At 43.3% G+C, this 19,199-nt stretch overlaps 1 protein-coding gene across 1 annotated transcript in view; it reads right to left on the bottom strand.

Annotated features, from left to right (window-relative positions):
- Window positions 1–10,984, bottom strand: part of LOC125175170 (collagen alpha-4(VI) chain-like) — a 103,571-nt gene extending 92,587 nt beyond the window's left edge. Inside the window, exons 1-3 of the mRNA XM_047875508.1 lie at window positions 10,909–10,984; window positions 6,666–7,268; window positions 2,683–3,288 (exon numbers count right to left, since the gene is read on the bottom strand). Coding sequence (XP_047731464.1) covers window positions 2,683–3,288; window positions 6,666–7,268; window positions 10,909–10,984 — 1,285 coding nt within the window. The remainder of the gene's footprint in view (window positions 1–2,682; window positions 3,289–6,665; window positions 7,269–10,908) is intronic.
- Window positions 10,985–19,199: the final 8,215 nt, after the last annotated feature.

The raw sequence follows: 19,199 nt of genomic DNA, 5'->3' as shown, positions 1-19,199 counted from the left end.
TCCAGGCACCTTTGACTTCTCCTTTCCTTCACCTGCTAGTACAAAATTATACCTGCTAGTATTATAGCTGACCCTTGATCAACATGGGTTTGACCTGTGCTGGTCCTCTTACACACGTGGGTTTTGCTTTTAAGAGTTGACCCCAAAAGATGCAGGTCACCCAAATCTCCACAGACACAACCAAAGGCGCCCACTGCCCTCTGAGCACCAGGGAGGCCTGCTGAGGCTGTCGGCAGCCCCCTGGGGCCCCAGAACTGGGCAGGGCCACAGGTTGCCCTGCATGTCCATGAGATGGTCAGGTAAAGTGCCAGGGCTGGGGCAGGAGGCTGGGCTGAAGCAGAGGAAAACACCCAGATGGCAGGGATGGCACCGTGTGGGGACCCCGAGCCCCTGGTGTACCCGCACCCTTCCCCTCCGTTCTCTGCTCACCGAGCTCCCAGGCAGACCTCTTTCCATGTGATGCCCTTGCCCCTGCATCTTGCAGAGGCCAGTGCACTCATGTGTGGCCACAGCTACCCATGGCCACAGTCTGGTGCTACACCTCCAGGCAGATGGGGCAGATGTACTGAACCTCAAGGCTATATGTATGCCACCACCCATGGGCCCACCTGGCAGCTGCCCTTACCAACCCGAAATCACCAGGCTGTGCCACACCTACCCTGTGCAGCCCCTGGCCCAGCCTGCCTGTGTGCAGATATTTTTTTTCAGTACTGTAAATGTACTTTCTCATCCTTATAATTTTCTTAATAACATTTTCTTTTCTCTAGCTTACTTTATTGTAAGAATACAATATATGATACATGTAACACACAAAAATGTGTTAATCCACTGTTTAGGCTATCCATAAGGTTTCTGTCAACGGAAGGCTATAAATAGTTAAGTTTTGGGGGGCATCAAGATTTTCAAATATGGGGGCTGGGGTAAGTGCCCCTAACCCCTGAGTTGTTCAAGGGTCAACTGTATTCTCCTTTCAAGTTGTTCTCATTATCAGAGGCACCATAGGGCTAGACCCAGCCATCCTATGTGGCTACAGGACAGCTCAGCCTTAAAGTCCTTCTGAGTTTGAGGTGTCCTGTGGAATGCAGCCTGGCCCCTGAAGACTTCTTTAAAGACCACTTTGGTCATGTCATTTTTCCTGCTTAAAAGCCTACAGTTACTTACCAGTACCATTGGGACCCTTGGGGTCCATCCTACCTCATCCAATCTTATCTCTCACTACTTCTAAACCCTCCCCCTTCCTCCCATTTGTTCCATTTTTCCATTCTCTTCCCCATTTATCCAGCCCATTCACATTTCCACACCCCTACTCTTCCCCTTACCAAGAGTAGCCTCCTCCCTTCTCCCCATATATTAAAATCATACTTATTATTGAGGAACCAACACAATTCCTCTCAGGTTAGATTCTCCATTATATCCTCCTTTCTACTTCTACTTAGTGTAGTGTCTGGAAGGTGCTTCTTAGTTCTTTATTACCTCTACTTAGATTTTCCTCATGTTGTCTCACATGTGTTTGTCTCTTCCGCCTATAAAATTCCAAGGACCCTCAAGCTCTACGTGTTGAGAGGTCTGGGCAGAGCTATGATAGTTCAGAGAAAAAAGGGATTTATCACATCTGTTGTGAGGATCAACTAGAAGCTCCACCAAGAAAATAACTTAGCTACTGAAGGATAAAGTTTTGCCTGTGGGCCTTCTAGGCTGCTAGTACAGTGTATTCAAGGGCAGAGACAGTGGTGGGAAAGTATGACAAGTATATAGTAAAGGCTGAGTAGTTCAGCTTGGCTAGTGATTAGAATGTATAAAAGGACTTAACAGGAGCTAAGTCTCCATGGTTCTCATCCCCAGGGGACATTTTGAAATATACGGTGGTGTTTCGAATTGTCATAAGATCTGGGGATGCTACTGGCAGGAACCAGGAATGTTAGGCCTCTCACAATGCACAGTACAATCCTACACTATGAATTGTCCCTCTCAGAATGTCAATAGCACCTCCCTTGAACATCTTCAACACCAATTTAAGGACAGACTTTGTTTAATCTCTGGGGATAAGCCTGAATGCTCCTTTCGCCTGAAAAAGGCATAGGGTAACTTGAATTATTGTGCAGAAATATTCACTGCCTACACCTCACTTCCATGGGAGGAATATACTTCCTTACTCCATTGATGATGACATAACTACATGACTTGCTTTGGCCAATGGGATATCAGCAGATGATGATTCAGAGGTCTTAAAAGTGCTTATGTAGTTGAGTTTTCTCTCTTGCACCTGTGTAATTACCACGGGAAGAATATGCCCAGACTAGCCTAATAATCCCAGGAGGAAGATGAGAGCTATGGAGCAAAGCCAAATGTAGATCAACCAACCCTCAGACAAATCTCAGATCCATGAATAAGCCCAGGCAAGATCAGCAAAGGCATTCAGTTGAGCCCAACAAAGATTAGATGATCCCCAGCAGATTTGAGAAAATAAATGATTCTTTTTTCTGGATGGCTTCTTAAGTGGCGTCATTGTGACCACAGCTAACGAATATAAAGTGTGTGCCTGAGGGAACCCCATTCCTCCTCCTCTTCCCCATTCACTGATGTTGAATCCCAGTACTGAATCCAGAATGCCCCCTTCTCTGTTCTTTCTCCAGAGTATCTGAGACCTCTTGGTGGCTCACACACATAGGGACCAAACCTTACCTACTACAGCCTCCTTCTCGGACTCAATCCCAAACTCAGTCTTCCCAGTCCCTTGGATCACCACACTCACATCCTGCATAATCTGTCTGACTCCATCTTGTCCTTGCATCTCAAATACAAGGGGTGGGGTTGCCATCCCCTCCAGTTCTCTCTGGACAAAGTCCTGTACACCCACAGACATGACTTTCACGCCTTTCTCCCTCAAAGTCTGTGCGGCCTCCCAGACCTCATCTTCAGATTTGCCTGAGGTCATAACCACTGCATATTGGGGAACACCCTGGAGAAACCGGCTTCCTGATGCCTCCTGGAAGAAGGTCCGATGAAGGTATCGCAGAGCTTTGCCTGTCCTCCTGGAGCCACCCCGGAGCAAAAAGTGTCCGTGGATGTGCGCAATCATCTCATCCTGGGTCTGATAGGTATTGAGCAAAAATTCAGTGTGACCTTGACCGCCATACTGAGCCAGTCCAATCTGGTACTTGTCCCTGCCAACATCCAGCAGGCCAACCACTCTGGACATGAAATTCCGCATCCACTGGAAACTCGCCTGTGATGTGTTCTGTGAGGTGTCGGCAAGAAAGACCACATCTGCATAAGCCTCGGTGAATTCTGGAATTAAAGAGAGAAGAAGGAAAGAAAAGACACAGAGGAGAAAGTAAATCAAATCAAGATCACATGAAAATTGGATACAAGGACGTGGGGAACATAAGAGGGAGAGGTCCGCTCTTTTTGTAACACGGTACGTATGGTACTCCCACCTCCTCCATGTGAGACTATCACAAGGCTCTCTCCCTCTCACACTCCACTTCCTTTGCTGTCTGCTTTCTTAGACGAAAGTACCTCTTACCTGTTCTTCCACCAAAGAAAGAGGCAAGGGAAATGGACACATACAGAGCAGTTATTTTGTGCTAGCAATTTTTATACGTTGCCTGATGTAATCCTCATCAACCATCCTAGTAGGCAAGTGTCATCTTCACTGTACAGAGGAGAACACTAAAGTGAAGAAGTGAAACCTGCACGTTGACACTCACATAACTAGAAAGTGGCAAAGGCAGGATCAAAAACACGGGTCTTCTAGACTTCCTCTGAACAACATGGCAGGATGTCCTTTTCTAGCTGTGAGAACGGCATTCATCCTTCAACCCTCAGCTCCAATGTTCCTTCACCCGGGAAGTCCTCCCAGGTTCCACAGTGATGGCAGCTGACTCCTTCTCCTGCCCTCTCACTACACTCTGTGTGTCCTGAATCATACTGTAATTACGTGTCTTGGTCAGAATATTGGATTTTGACATAGCTGCTTACCTTTTACCTTACCCTCCACTGCCAAGCACAGAGTCTGAAGAATCCCTCCTGAGAAATCCTGCGGGGTGTTGAAGTTTTCGGTGTCGAAGAGAAACTTCTCAAATGGCTCACTGGCTATTTTTTTTGCAGTTCCTGAACATCCTGCACATTGACCCCTACCACATACACAAGAACTCCATATTCTTTTAACTTGTCGGCTGCCTCCTGGACTTCATCATTTGACTCCCCATCTGTCACTGGGATAACTATCTGAGGAACCCTGTCCTTGGCCCGGCTGCCAGCTGCCTCAGTGAAGTAGTCTATCCTGATAAACTCCAGGGCACTGCCTGTGTTTGCTCCTGTACGGTAGGGAAGATTCTGGATCTGTTCCAGGACCACACTCTTCAGAGGGTACTGGTTCAGCTGAAAGGCTGGGTAGATGTTGTCATTATACTGAGCAAGTCCCACTCGGACCTGATCACTGCTGATGCCAAGCCCCAAGACAACAGAGTGAAGGAAGTTCTTCACTTTCTGGAAGTTCTGGGGTCCAAGGTTGGCTGAGATGTCTACTAGGAAGACAATGTCTGCCAGGACTGCCTCTCTGCAAGCTGCGAGAAAGAGGACAAAAGGCATGGGGGTCTGTGGGGCTTCACTCAAAATGCTCAGAACCAATGGAGCTGAACGGTGTACAGAAAGGAGAGCAGTACCAGCCAGACTACACTCCATGACCCTCAGCCACCCTAAATGACAATGCTCAGAGAACTGACAACATTCCCTGAGCTTTTCCTTCCTTCGACTCCATCATCTTCTGAGGCTTCTGTCCTGTTCTATTGATACCTCCAGTCTTAGAATCCATTTGGACAATCCCTTGAACCTCATTAAGAAGAAAAACCCTTTTATAAACATAGCAGCGTGCTGAGAAAGCGGTTTTCCTCTTCCCAATGGCATTAAACTTCATCTCTACAAGTGTGCTGCTAGCAACAGGTCAGAAAGCTGGAATATACCCATGTATTCCATGATACATCTCATTATAGCTCCATCACTTAGGAGCCCTGTGCCCTATTTATCACTCACCTTTTTGAGACTCAATTTTCTTCCCTGCAGCACTGAAATCTTTATACCAGCCCTCACACTTTCACAGAGTTGTTTTGAGGATAAAGTCAGATAATCCACTGTAGTACAATCATTAGTGCTCTGCCCAGGTCCTTTCGAATTCCTTTTTCCCATTTCTGGACACTGCTTTTTGGAGGACTTCTCTTCAGCTACTGGGGCTGCCTTGCCTACAGTATAGGAAAGCCTAGCTGAAGCATAATTTTTGTTCCTGAGTTCTCCTGTAGGATCAAACTAAAACTACCCTCTGTGGAACTTTTACCTGAGATCACATCCTTCCTTTCTTTCCTCTGCCTCTCCATCCTGCACCCCCCACATCCTTACCAATAAATTGTGGGAGCTCTTCCACAAGAAATAATGTATAGCCAAATCCTTGCCTCAGGCTCTGCTTCTGGGGAACACAATCTCTGACCCTTGTTCTATTGGGATGGATCTGCTCTAACAAACCTGAGATCAGATCCTAGCTCTGCCATCCAGTTATGTTACCTTTGGTCTCAGTTGCCGCACATGAAAAATGCAACTAACAATACCAATTGCCTTACACATCTATATAAGAGTAAATACTATTTGCCCTACATAGCATACACTCCCTTATGTGTCTAACAAAGAATTGCCTTATGTATCTACCTATCTGTCAGGTGAGCAATGTAAATAAGTTTGGCAAACTATATAGTACCCAAGCAGGATCAAATGGGTGAAAAATTTTACCACTTCTTCTCATCTACCTATCTTATCTAGAAATCCCAAAATAATGAATAAGGAATGAAGGCTCTATCCTCTTATGGATTTTGATGAAAACCACTAACAAGTTTCTCTTCCTCTGCTCAAAGGTCTCTGCTTTCTGGCAGAATTAAGTAATTAATTTGTAGAGGATTTCTGTAAGTTTATGCCCATCACCACCAACGGAAGTACAAAGCTAATGATAGTTACGTCATCACAAGTAATGAGCACAATGCTTATCACCACGATGCTTATCACTTCTGAAGGACTGAGCACTGTGAGAAGCACTCAACTTGCACAATTTTACTTAATGCTTGCAACAACTCTCTGAGGCAGGTCCTACCATCCTGGGAAGAAAATTTAGATTCCCAGAGATAAAGTAGCTTGTTCAAACGGACACATTTAAAAAGTGGAGAACTGGAATTTGAACCTAGACCTTAGTTCTCCCTAAATTCATTCTCATAACCATTACACTATACCAACACGCTGGCAGTAAATTAAATAAGCTTCCTGGGGGATCTGCTGCCCCTCTCTCCTCCTCTGCCCTGCCCCCCATCCAGACAACATGGATAAGTTAACCTAGGCATAATAATATAATTCTGGGCACAAACATTCTTCCTTCAGAAATGGACTTACACTACATCTGTATATAGAACCAGCATCAGGCCCACAGGATTTATTTAAAAAGTTGCTAAGTCTCTGGTCAATGATTGGAGAGGAGCATAGAGCACAGATAGCTTAGTGAGACTGTAATACTAAAATTCAACATGCACACATATGGGAAATAAGAAGGATGGCGGGAGAGATGAGTAAGAGATAAAGGTTTGAGCTCTGTGACTTCTAGATCAGAAATAAGAAGGGGAAATCCTCTGTACCTGGCAAGACGTAGCCGGCAGGTTGAGCTGCCTTTGCCAAAGTATCACAGAGCCGTTGCCGCAGCTTCTGAGCATGACTGCTCAGATCAGAGAAGTTAGGGACAAAGGAGGCAAACTTCTCCACCGGACTGCTCGCAATCTCCCTGAGCTCTGCCAAGACTGCATCTTTGACACCGACGGTATAAAGCAGGACGCCTGCCTTCTTCAATGCCTCCGCAGCTTCTGGCACGTGGTCCTCAGATGGGCTGCTGCTGATCACCACGGCCACCTGAGGCACACCCTGGCTGGCCCGACTCCCTGCTGTTTCCTGGAAGTGGTGATCTAGGAGGAACTGCAGGGCCAGGCCCATCTTGCGGCCCCCAGACTTAAATTGAAACCTTTGAATGTGTTTCAGCACGTCGCTTTTGCGGTTGTAGGTGGAAAGGAGGAATCCAGAGCGAGGTACGTCGCCGTACTGAGCCAGGCCCACGCGGATGGTCTCTCTGCTGACATTGAAGCCATTCACCATGATGTACAAGAAGTTCCGCACGTCACGGGCATGTTGGGGGTTGATGATGGTGTCCACCAGGAACACGACATCTCCCACAGAGGCGTCCCTGCAGACTGGGGAAGAGAGTTAATTCAAGATAAAACATCACAAAATTGCCAGCTCCTGGCTGTGAATATCTCTCTCCCCATTCATTGCCTTTACACCCCGGAGATCTGCCTGCACAGCTCTTTGACGATAGCTAATATGCACGGCTTAGGCACGCCACCATCTTCCCTTGCTGCCTCATGGCTCCCCTCGTTCACCTGCCAGCCTCTGTTCCATTTTAACAGACTCCTGCCCCCTTCAGTGAGATCTCTGACCATGGCCCTCCACCCATCCCTTAAACTTAATAAAAGAAACCACCTTTCTACCAGCAGAGGATGCTGTTGGTACCTCACCTAGATCTCTGCTGGTGGGCACACCTATGCCCAGCTGCTTCAAGCACTACAGTTAACTGTTCCCCTCTGAGACTTTGTCTAGAGACCAGACCCTGGCTGAAAGGAGCAGCCACATCTGAAGACACCTGGAAAGTTACACTGCCTGGGTGGCCAATGTTCCATCACATGGGGATACAAACATCTGGCCACCTTCCTTTAACTGAAATAATTCATGGTGCTATTTATGCTCCGGCATCTTCCATGGCTCAGGCCAAGGCTGCATTTTACTGCGACTACATCCTTCCTCGGCTTATTCACCTCCAGCCTATCTCACTTCTCTCTTTCCCTTATAGGTTTCTCCCTCAAAATAACACATTCACCAAATCCCTGTCCCAGGCTCTGCTTCTAGAGACCCGAACTAAGATCAGCTTTCCAGCTTTGACCTCTGGCACTCCCTACCTACCACCATCCCCTTTTAGTTTGACTCATGGCATTACCATAAGTGTGGCTCTCATTTGTCCTTTGGCTCCCTGAACTCAAGTCTGCACTGTACAACTACTTTTCCCAAACCCAGTTGTAACCCTGGGAACCATGATCCCAGTGGTGGTCAGACAAGTGGTGATCCAGCTGGGCCCACCCTGGTCTCCAATATGGAAGGGATCAGACACCAGGTGGCTGCAGGACTTGAGCAAATAGCTAATCTTTCTGCTTCTCAGATTTCGTCTTCTCTACAATAAGGGTTTGACCAGATGATCTGGTTTCTTCCATCTCAAACATTACATTTCTGTGACAAGAAATAAGTACACAGATTAAACACAGTGCTTGTGGGGCGCCTGGGTGGCGCAGTCGGTTAAGCGTCCGACTGCAGCCAGGCCACGATCTTGCGGTCCGTGAGTTCGAGCCCCGCGTCAGGCTTTGGGCTGATGGCTCGGAGCCTGGAGCCTGTTTCCAATTCTGTGTCTCCCTCTCTCTCTGCCCCTCCCCCGTTCATGCTCTGTCTCTCTCTGTCCCAAAAATAAATAAACGTTGAAAAAAAATTTTTTTAATAAAAAATAAACACAGTGCTTGTGTGGACCAAAAAAAAAAAAAAAGGAAGAGGTGATTATGATCTACTCATCAGTGACCAGCATGACGTCTCCCCCATACCTCGCAATGTGATTATCTGTGATGATGGTAGGAGAACACATGAATTAGTGATGAGAGAGAAGAGAAACAAAAGCAGAAACCACCTCAAGATGGTGTTAGTTTCAAGTGGCTGAAAAAGGGGGATGATGATCCCACACTGGTTAAACACATCTTATGTTTGGTTTTGTGCCAGGAAGAGGGTTTAAATACTGCCTTGGGCTGACCCTGCACTCTCTAGTTTGATCTCTCTGCCTTCTCCTTGTCTCTCTGCCTTATCACGTTGTTCTCCATGGTCCAGGCTCCTTAGCCTAAGTTCTCAACCTGCCACGTTCCCACTTGCTATTGCCTCCAACATACGATTCCATTGAGTTTCTTTCCATTGAGTTTCATTTCTTTTCCTTTCCCTCCCTCCCCTCCTCCTCCTGATAAATTCTCATAGAATCATGTTCTTTTATCTTGGTTTGTAATGCAACATTCATTAAAGTGTTTATTCAATTAATGCCAATCTCCCCAATTAGACTGTGGGCTTCATGAAAACACATACCATAACTTTTCTTTGTCCATCACTCGTGTCTAGCCTAGAGTAATCACCCCAAAAATATTCAAGGAAATAAATACTTAGGAAGAGAAAAGGAGAGAGGGAGGGAGAAAAGGAGAAGGCGTCACTTACAAGAATGGAAATATTGAAAATATGAAATCAAATAAGGGAATCAGAAAATTTTAGAGTTACAAATAATCTTTGTAATGAGATTATGCAATGAAATACTGTAGCCACCAGGTACATGTGGCTGTTGAACACTTGGAATGTAGCTAGTACAAATGAGAAACTAGATTTAAAATTTTCCTGAATTTTAACTTATTTTAATTTAAATAGTCATATGTGGCTAGTGGCCACTGTATTGAAAAATGCGAGTAGAGAATAATGAGTCCAATTCATCCATCTCACAGATACAGAAAATGAGACCGAGAAAGGCAAAGTAACCCATGTAATCAGTTCAAACGGTCAATATTAGAAACCAGGTCTCCTGACATCCAGTCCATACTCTGGACTGCCATGAAGATTAAGCGAAAAGCCCGTATTATAGAAAGGCAAAGACCCTGTAAGAGTTTAAGCAGAGAAGAGCTCATGAAGGTTGGTGTACCCTAGGGAGACTAAATCCATTTGTCACTTCTAGATCCCAGAGTCCTACCTCTCAGGAGCTTGCCTAATCTTGGTCATAAAGCCAAGTGGAGTCATGATTTCCGAAAAGGCAGATAATAAATGAGCTTATGGCCTTTTGAGCTTTATTTCCCCTTGGCCCTCCAGAACGCACTCCTGTTGAGAGGAGAGTATTCAGTGAGTGCCCCAGGAAGGGCCAACTGGTTTGTCCCCCCTTAACATTTCTTTCAGAGGAGATCAAACACAGACCGTGAAAGTATTTTCCTGATCATTCCAATCAGGAGAAACCTCACAGTTGTAGAATATTTCTTTTCAGACAAATTAAGTATTGGTTCCATCATGTGCACCTTGAGAGATATATTACATTTTCATACATTGTTGCTTTTCTTAGCCCCTCCACAAGTCCTTTGTCATTTTAGAAGGTGTTTGAAACATGAAAAGACTGACTGTCACAGCTTCTGTCCACAAGAGAGAGGATTCAGAGCTGGAGGGAAAATTTAGAGAGCTTCATGTATTTTTCCTAACAAATAACAGTCTGTGTAATTATATATAAATATTTAAGCTTCAAGATTGTCTCAGTGGGGCTTTAGGCTACTTAACCAATCTTCTCTTCATGAGACTTTCATTGTGAAAAGTCACAACAATCTGTTAAAATAACTGCAAAAAAAATGCAAAGCTGTCGCTAGTGTTCAGTGAAGCTATCCATCTTGTAACAACAATTACCCCTCAGAACAACTCTGCCCAAAGAGAGAAAGCAAAATGCAGAGTCAAGAGAACAGGCTTATATTTACAAAAGCATTTGACAGCCTGGTAATACATTCAGAATTAGAACATTTTTTCACATCTATTTTTTTTTTGCCGTTTGAGGTTAAGCTTTGAAAACATCAAGTGCCCGCTGTTCACTAAAAGCTTCTAGGTTCTAAGCTCTACTGAAAAGAAGCATTTCCCTTTTGCTAATTATGAAGCTTCTGTAATATTTTCTTTTAGGATTATCACTACCGCTAGGTTCCCAGCAAGGTCATCGTTTTTGGCTTAGGGAATCCAATGCATTACCCATTCTCTGTGATTTGACGAAGCCAAAACTAGCTGCAAGAAAGATGAACTCCCAAAACATCTTCCGAATCTCCATTCTAGATATATACCTGGGGGGAAAAAAAAAACTTCGTAATTAAAATTATGTCTTCATACATTTAAAATGAGTATACCATATGTTAATTATATCTCAAAAAGTTGATTTATAGTGTGTGTGTATACATACAAACATACATGTATATATATATATATATATATATATATATATATATATCCATGTCTTTCCACAGACCAACAGAAACTTGATAAAAATAAAGGGATTGTTGCTACATTGTTTCAATTGTACAAAGAAGATGGCCTTGCTGACCCAACTCAGGAAGAATTTTGTAAACACCCAAAGCCTATACCTCAGACTTTACTGTTTCAAGTTGTCCAGATGCGGCTATAAAAGGATAAAGTATATAGGGCATGGGTTGGACTTCCATTTCACACACTGAATTCATTTGGTGGAACGTAAACATTTCTGGATGATTTTGCTTGTATTTTTATACAAGCACTGGGTGACCTTATAAACATTCGTGGCATGCAGAAATATTCAAATATCGGAGGAGCACATCTGCCTGATGAATTCAGGCTAGCCAGAAAATGTTTTCTACGTTGCCAGAAGGAGGAGAGCGTCAGTGTCCTCCCTTCAACTTGGACTCATTTCCAAAGGCCTCCATGAAAATGATCAAGTCCCCAATTCCATTCTATTTTTTGACTCAAAGCAAGGCCATGTGTTTAAAATTAAGAAAATCATGGCATTCACATTGAAGGAGATTTCAGCTGGAACAAGGAATACCCCGCCTTTGTCTTCTTAGCCAGCTCCCCTCAGCATCCTCGAAGGTTAAAAGTAAGGATTCTTGAAGATAAATCGTCTGAGTTGGAATCCCAGGCCCGCTACTTAATAGTTAATCTTGGGCAAGTTGCTTCACTGCCTGGCCCCTCTACCTCAGAGCCTTGAAATCAGGAGTAAGTGAGCTCATTGCTGCAAAATGCTTCACCTATACCTGGCACAGAGAAATCACTCTTTCAGTGCTTGTTAAGTGAAATAAGTCTCCTTGGATGCCCACAATGTGAAAGTGACAAAGTATGGCCCCCAACTTGAGACTCAGAATCCGTAGAAGCAGAGGAACAGTAACACTCTGTAGTGCACGTTCGTAAGGAAGTTATTTTGTTTTGTATGTTTTTATTTAACTTATTTAATTTTCACTCTCAATCACTGCTTTGTAAGTCACTATGCTAATATCTCTATGTTCCTCACCTCAAGCCTGGGAAAGGCCCTGCTCATCTTGTTCATGGAAATGGAGACATTGGGCCCCACAAAGGTTAAGTTGCATATTCCAACCCCCTGGCCATGGACTGTCAGGTTCTATACCAGGTAACCCGACCCTGGGTGCAGTGCATGGCAGGAACTCAAACCCTTCAATGAAAATCACTAAGCCCAGACTGTCACTCAACACCCCCCCCCACCCCCCGCCTGCACCCAGAGCCCAAATGATGTAAAATGAAGAGCGATTTGCCATGGGGTAAAAATGTGAGCTCAAGCCCTAAGTGTTAGCATCCACCAATTTGTCTTCAAAGACAACGGTTTTATGTACAAAACACTGTATTAGATCCTCCAGATAATGGAATTACAAACCTGCTTTCACGTTTAGAGAACTGAACAATTTGGGGAGAGAAATGTTACACACCGGAAACACGAAGAAATTTAGGAAAGTTTAAACGCGTACTTTAAATATATCAAAGAGTTTCAGATAGAATCTCATTGGGCCTACATCACTTTGCAGTCTTGGGCCCTTTAAGTGGGACAGTGTGTAAAAATTATATCATGATGCCCAGAAATCCCAGCTACCCAGCAACTGAAGTCCTCTTTCCAGAAAGTGTAAGTGGAGCCATTCTGCTTCCCATAGGACATATTTCTACTATTCATGTTTAATTTACTCCTTAGAAAGGATTCAAGGATGTGAGACAAACACATCTATTTTATTATCTTATGCTAACAGAAAACACCGGGAGAAGCCTTGAACTCAAAAGAAGCTGGAAACCTTGATTCTCCTGTCAGCTTGACCATTGCCTTTGTGGACTTGAGCTATCCACTTCACCTTTGAAGGTTTATGTGCCGACTCTCAAGGGCTTGGTGCTGATTTGGAACACCTACTACATTTCCCATGATATTACAAACACTCCCCAGGGTATTGGTCCGGTAATTTTCCAATAAGCACAAGTGATATAATTGGACTTCCCTGTTCCTCAGTTTCTACATCAACCTCCCACTAATGCCTCCTCAAGGAGACTAAGTAATTTGAGGGAAGGCACTTTCAGACTGTAAATATCCTCTTCCCCAACAAACGTTCATCTCACGGCAAACAAATGAATGCATGATCATAAAGAATAGACTCTTCTGATGGATTAAGGGCAGTGTAAGAGTAAAGAGCTTCAGAGTCTGAAAGTGCCAGGAAGAATGATCCAAAATAAATCGGATGCATAGGAGAGAAGTTAAGATGGCCGAGGAGTCAGGAGGCCCTAGGCTTGCCTCATCCCTCCAACACAGCTAGGTAAATATCGAATCATTTTGAAACCCAAGAAATCCATCCAAGGACTGAGAGAGCAAAAATGTACAACTAGAGGTGAAAAAACTGCCACCTCATGGAAGGTAGGGGCTGCAGAGAGTTGATTTGGGGGAGAGAAGAGCTGTGGGTTCTGCGATGGGGAAGGAGCCCTAATTGGGCAGAGAGTGTGAGAGTGAGAGAGAAAGGAGAGAGGTAGAAAGAGTGAAAGCATGTGCAGGGAATTGCACAAGAAAAATCCTTCCCCAGAACCATGGACTGGGAAAGGGAGAGGGGCTGAATACCTCCAAGTTCTTCGAAAGAGCAAAGCACAGAGCTTGAAGTTTTGGAGGTCTGTGCCGTTGCCCGGGTCACACGTGGTGGGCTTAGCAGTGCTGCAGGGGGGAAAGAGGGCAGACACCCAGGAGCAGGCAGTGTGTTCTGAGGAGACCCCGGGTCACACAGATAGGAACAAGTCCCCTGCTTGGGTACATTTTGGAGAGGCGGCATAGCCCCTATGGGGGGCAAAAGACTCCGTGGGCACCAATGAGCTGCCCCATTCGCTGGAATAGGAAGAGAGTCACTGGCTGAGGGCAGTGAGCCATGGTGCCAGCTTTCTGCTGCACTTTATCATAAACTCTGAAGTTCACGCAACTGAATTCTGGGGAAAGCCAGCACCCACCACAGCACAGCGAGACCCTCCCCCAGAGGATCAGCATGGGTCAGCACTGCGCAGACGTGCCTGAGATAAAACACAGGAGTGCTGTGCCACCTGGCAGTGGGCAGCTCAGATGCAGGCAGAGTAAAGGTGGGGATCTGGCAGAAGCCAGGGACACAAGAGAGGTGATTGCTTGCTCTTCTTTGAGGGCTTCCAGAAGAGTGACAGGTGTGAGATCCCCACTCCGGGGACAAGAGAGTGGGGCCATGCCTCTCACCAGTCAGCACTAACCAACTTCAGTGGGTAAAACAGCGCCACCAAGTGGAGGCTGGGGCCACATACACAAGTCTCCTACCACCTCCCCTCTGCGCCCTGCAGGTGCCTCACCTCTAGGGCAAGTCTACCTGAGAATCAGCAAAGCAGGCCCCACCCCCAGAAGACTAGCACAAACCCCTCACATGCACCAAGTCTACTGATCATAGGGTACTATAAAGCTTCAGCTCTAGGGAAATATTGTTATTTTTTTCCTTACAAAAAGAAAAGGCAATTTATTTTATATGGAACATACCTCAACATCATAAGGCAATATATGAAAGACCCACAGCTAATATCATTCTCAATGGGGAAAAAACTGAGAGCCTTTCTCCTACAGGCAGGAACAAAACAGCGATGGCCACTCTCACCATTACTATTTAACATAGTACTGGAAGTCATAGCCTCAGCAATCAGACAACAACAACAACAAAAAATAAAAGGCATCCAAATCAGCAAGGAAGAAGTCAAACTTTCACTATTTGCAGATGACATGATACTCCATGTAGAAAACCTGAAAGACTCCAGCAAAAAATTGCTAGAATTAATACATGAATTCAGCAAAGTTGCAGGATATAAAATCAATGTACAAAAATCAGTTGCATCTCTATACACCAATAATGAAGCAACAGAAAAAAAAATCAAGGGTTCAATCCCATTTACAACTGTACAAAAAACAGTAAGATACCTAGCAATAAACCTAACCAAAGAGGTAAGTAATCTGTACTCTGAAAACTATAGAACACTTATGAAAGAAACTGAAGAGGACACAAAGAAATGGAAAAACATTCTATGTTCATGGATTGAAAGAACAAACATTGTTAAAATGTCTATACTACCCAAAGCAATCTCCACATTTAACGCAATCCCTATCACAACACCACCATTTTTCACAGAGCTAGAACAAACAACCCTAACATTTGTATGGAACCTCAAAGACCCTAAATAGCCAAAGCAATCCTGACAAAGAAAAGCAGAGCTGGAGTCATCATGATTCTGGACTTCAGGCTATATTACAAAGCTGTAGTCATCAAGACGGTATGATACTGGCACAAAAACAGACACAGAGATCAAGGGAACAAAATAGAAAATCCAGAAATGCCCCCATACTATATGGTCAACTAATCTTCAGCAAAGTAGGAAAGAATATCCAATCAAAAAACAGACAGCCTATTCAACAACTAGTATTGGGAAAACTGGACAGCAACATGTTAGAATGAAACTGGACCACTTTCTTACCCCATACACAAAAATAAATTCAAAATGGATAAAAGACTTAAATGTGAGACAGGAAATCATCAAAATCCTAGAGGAGAACGCAGGCCACAACCTCTTTGACCTTGACCAGAGCAACTTCTTACTAGACACATCACCGGAGGCAAGGAAAACAAAAGCAAAAATAAACTATTGGGACTTAAAGATAAATAGCTTCTGCACAGTGAAGGAAACAATCAGCAAATCTAAAAGGGAGTCTATGGAATGGGAGAAGATATTTGCAAATGACATATATGAAGTGTTAGTATCCAAAATCTATAAAGAACTTATCAAACTCAACATCCAAAAAACAAATAATCCAGTGAAGAAATGTACAGAAGGCATACATAGAAACTTTTCCAAAGAAGACATCCAGATGGCTAATAGACACATGAAAAGATGCTCAACATCACTCACCATCAGGGAAATACAAATCAAAACCATGATAAGATACCATCTCACACTTGTCCGGTTGGCTAAAATTAACAACACAAGAAACAACAGGTGTTGGTGAGGATGTGGAGAAAGGGGAAGCCTCTACCACTGTTGTGGGAATGCAAACTGGTGTAGCCACTCTAGAGAATAGTATGGAGGTTCCTCAGAAAGTTAAATTTAGAACTACCCTATGATCCAGCAATTGCACTACTAGGTATTTACCCAAAGGATACAAACATACAGATTTGAAGTGGTAGATATACCCCGCCGTTTATAGAAGCATTCTCAACAATAGCCAAACTATGGAAAGAGCCCAAATATCCATCAACTGATGAATGGAAAAAGATGTGGTGTGTGTGTGTGTGTGTGTGTGTGTGTGTGTGTGCGCGCGCGCGCGCGCACATGCGCGCTCCATTTCACAATGGAATATTACTCGGCCATCAAAAAGAATGAAGTCTTGGGGCATCTGGGCAGTTCAGTCAGTTAAGTACTGGACTCTTGATCTCAGCTCAGGTCATGATCTCACAATTAATGAGATGGAGCCCCACATTGGGTCTGTGCTGACAGCATAGAGTCTGCTTGGAATTCTCTCTCCCTTTCTCTGTGCCCCTTCCCCACTCATGCTCTCTCTTTCTTTGTCTCTCCAAAATAAATAAACATTAAAAAATTAATAAAAAAAAAAGAATGAAATCTTGCCATTTGCAATGACATGGATGGAGCTAAAGTATATTATGCTAAGGAAAGTTAATCGGTCAGAGAAAGACAAGTACCTCATGATTTCACCCATTTGTAAAATTTAAGAAACAAAACAGATGAACGTAGGGGAAGGTGGAAAAGAGAAAGAGGGAAACAAACCATAAAAGACTGTTAACAATAGAAAAAAATTGAAGGTTGATGAAGGGAGGTGGGTAGGGGATGGACTAAATGAGTAATGGGTATTAAGGAGGGCACTTGTGTTTAATAGGGGGTGTTATATGTAAGTGATGAATCACTAGATTCTACACCTGAAAACAATATTACACTGTATGTTATCCAACTAGAATTTAAATAAAAATTTGAAAAGAAAAAAATAAGATAAAAAGGCATTGCTCATACATACACAAAACAAAAAAGAAAATAAATTCAGATATTATGATTATTGCTATTGTTACAATAAAATACAATACTGTAATTTTTAACTCTTAATGAAATTAGAGGAAGTAGAAAACCTTCAAGTAGGGTACCTACATTTTCATATTCTGCTATGTCCTAATTATTAGTATTAATGCAATTAATCACAAAAAATGAGAAGTATTTTTAGTTAGTTGTAAATAAAGTACCAGAGCTGTTTATGGAAATACAATGGGAAAGTCAAAAGTTTCTAAACATTTACAGCTGTGCATATTTGTATTTACATTAATGAAGAGAAAAATGTCTGTAGCTTAAGGACTTAATACCTATATTATATATACTATTTCCTGATGATGTTTCTATCCAATTAAGCTGCTGAAGGTGTTTTGCATTGAACATGTAGGGCCCATTGTGAAGGAAAAAACAAAAAATAAACCCAAAGCGACTAAGTGGCATGCAATTGGGTAGGTCTAGCATAGAATGATACTCATTCTTTCTAAAAATAATTCTAATGGGTGTGGAGAAGAGAGATACTTCTCACAAAGTATGCTGAAAGAAGTTAAATAGTTAAATAGTCAACTAGAACAATCTATTTTTTATGTTTATTTATTTTATTTTGAAAGAAAGAGTGAGTGGGGCCCCTGGGTGGCTCAGTCAGTTAAGCGTCCGACTTCAACTCAGGTCACGATCCCGCGGTCCGGGAGTTCGAGCCCCGTGTCGGGCTCTGGGCCGACGGCTCAGAGCCTGGAGCCTGCTTCGGATTCTGTGTCTCCCTCTCTCTGCCCCTCCCCCGTTCATGCTCTGTCTCTGTCTCAAAAATAAATAAATGTTAAAAAAAAATTTAAAAAAAAAAAGAAAGAAAGAAAGAGTGAGCAAGGAGGAGGGGCAGAGAGAGAGGGAGAGAGAAAGAATCCCTAACGGGCTCCACACTGTCAGCATGTGGAACCTGATGCAGGCCTCAAACTCAAGAACCTGTGAGATCATGACTTAAGCTGAAACCAAGAGTCAGACAATTCACTGAGCCACTCAGGTGACCCTAGAACAATCTATTTTTTTTTTTAAGATTAATCCATTCAATTAAAATTACCTTGCAACCAACCACTATAGTTATAATTGATTCAGGGAAGAATCACCAAATGAAGCTAAAACCATCGGGTAGAAGCATGTTAGGGAACAAGATTTTAACACAAGTTTCAAAATATCTCCTAACAAATAACTTCTAAGTTATAAAGGGTAAAAAAGTATGTTTACAAAAGAGGAACATGGTGGACATGATTTAACCAACAATGTTGGGATAAACCACCATCACATACTTCCTGAACTGATGTATGAGAGAACTCTACATCACTTATATGGTAGTTCTCCTCCAAATCCACAACTTAAATCTAATAAACAAACAAACCAAAACTTGGAGATGGTCTAAAAAACAACTGGCTTGTGCTGCTCAAATATATTTATTTTTATTTTTGTTTTGTTTTGTTTTGTTTTAGAGAGAAAGAGAGGAAGCATGAGTGGGAGAGAGAGAGGGACGGGGGGAGAGAGAATCTTAACCAGGCTCCCCACTCAGCACAGAGCCCGATGTGGGGCTCCATACCATGACCCTGGGATCATGACCAGAGCCAAAATCAAGAGTGGGATGCTCCATCCACTCAGTCACCCAGGCGCCCCCAAAATAGTAATGGCATGAAAAACAAAGAAAAGCTGAGAAACCAACTGAGGTTAAAACAGTCTAAAGAGACATGAAAACTAAAAGCAATGCATGATCATGGATTGGGGGGAGAAAACGGCTATAAAGGACATAAAGTGAGATAATAGGTAAAAATTAAACATGGACCGAATATTATATAATAATTCTGTATCAGTGTTACATTTCCTGAGTTTGACCATTGTGTTGTAGTCATGTAAGAGAATGCCCTTGTTATTAAGAAATATACATAATATGAAGCACAGGGTCT

The sequence above is a fragment of the Prionailurus viverrinus genome, chromosome C2 (assembly GCF_022837055.1).
Source record: "Prionailurus viverrinus isolate Anna chromosome C2, UM_Priviv_1.0, whole genome shotgun sequence".
NCBI classification, from domain to species: domain Eukaryota; kingdom Metazoa; phylum Chordata; class Mammalia; order Carnivora; family Felidae; genus Prionailurus; species Prionailurus viverrinus.
Note: the sequence above shows the minus strand (reverse complement) of the source record. Positions and strands in the feature narration are given on the sequence as shown.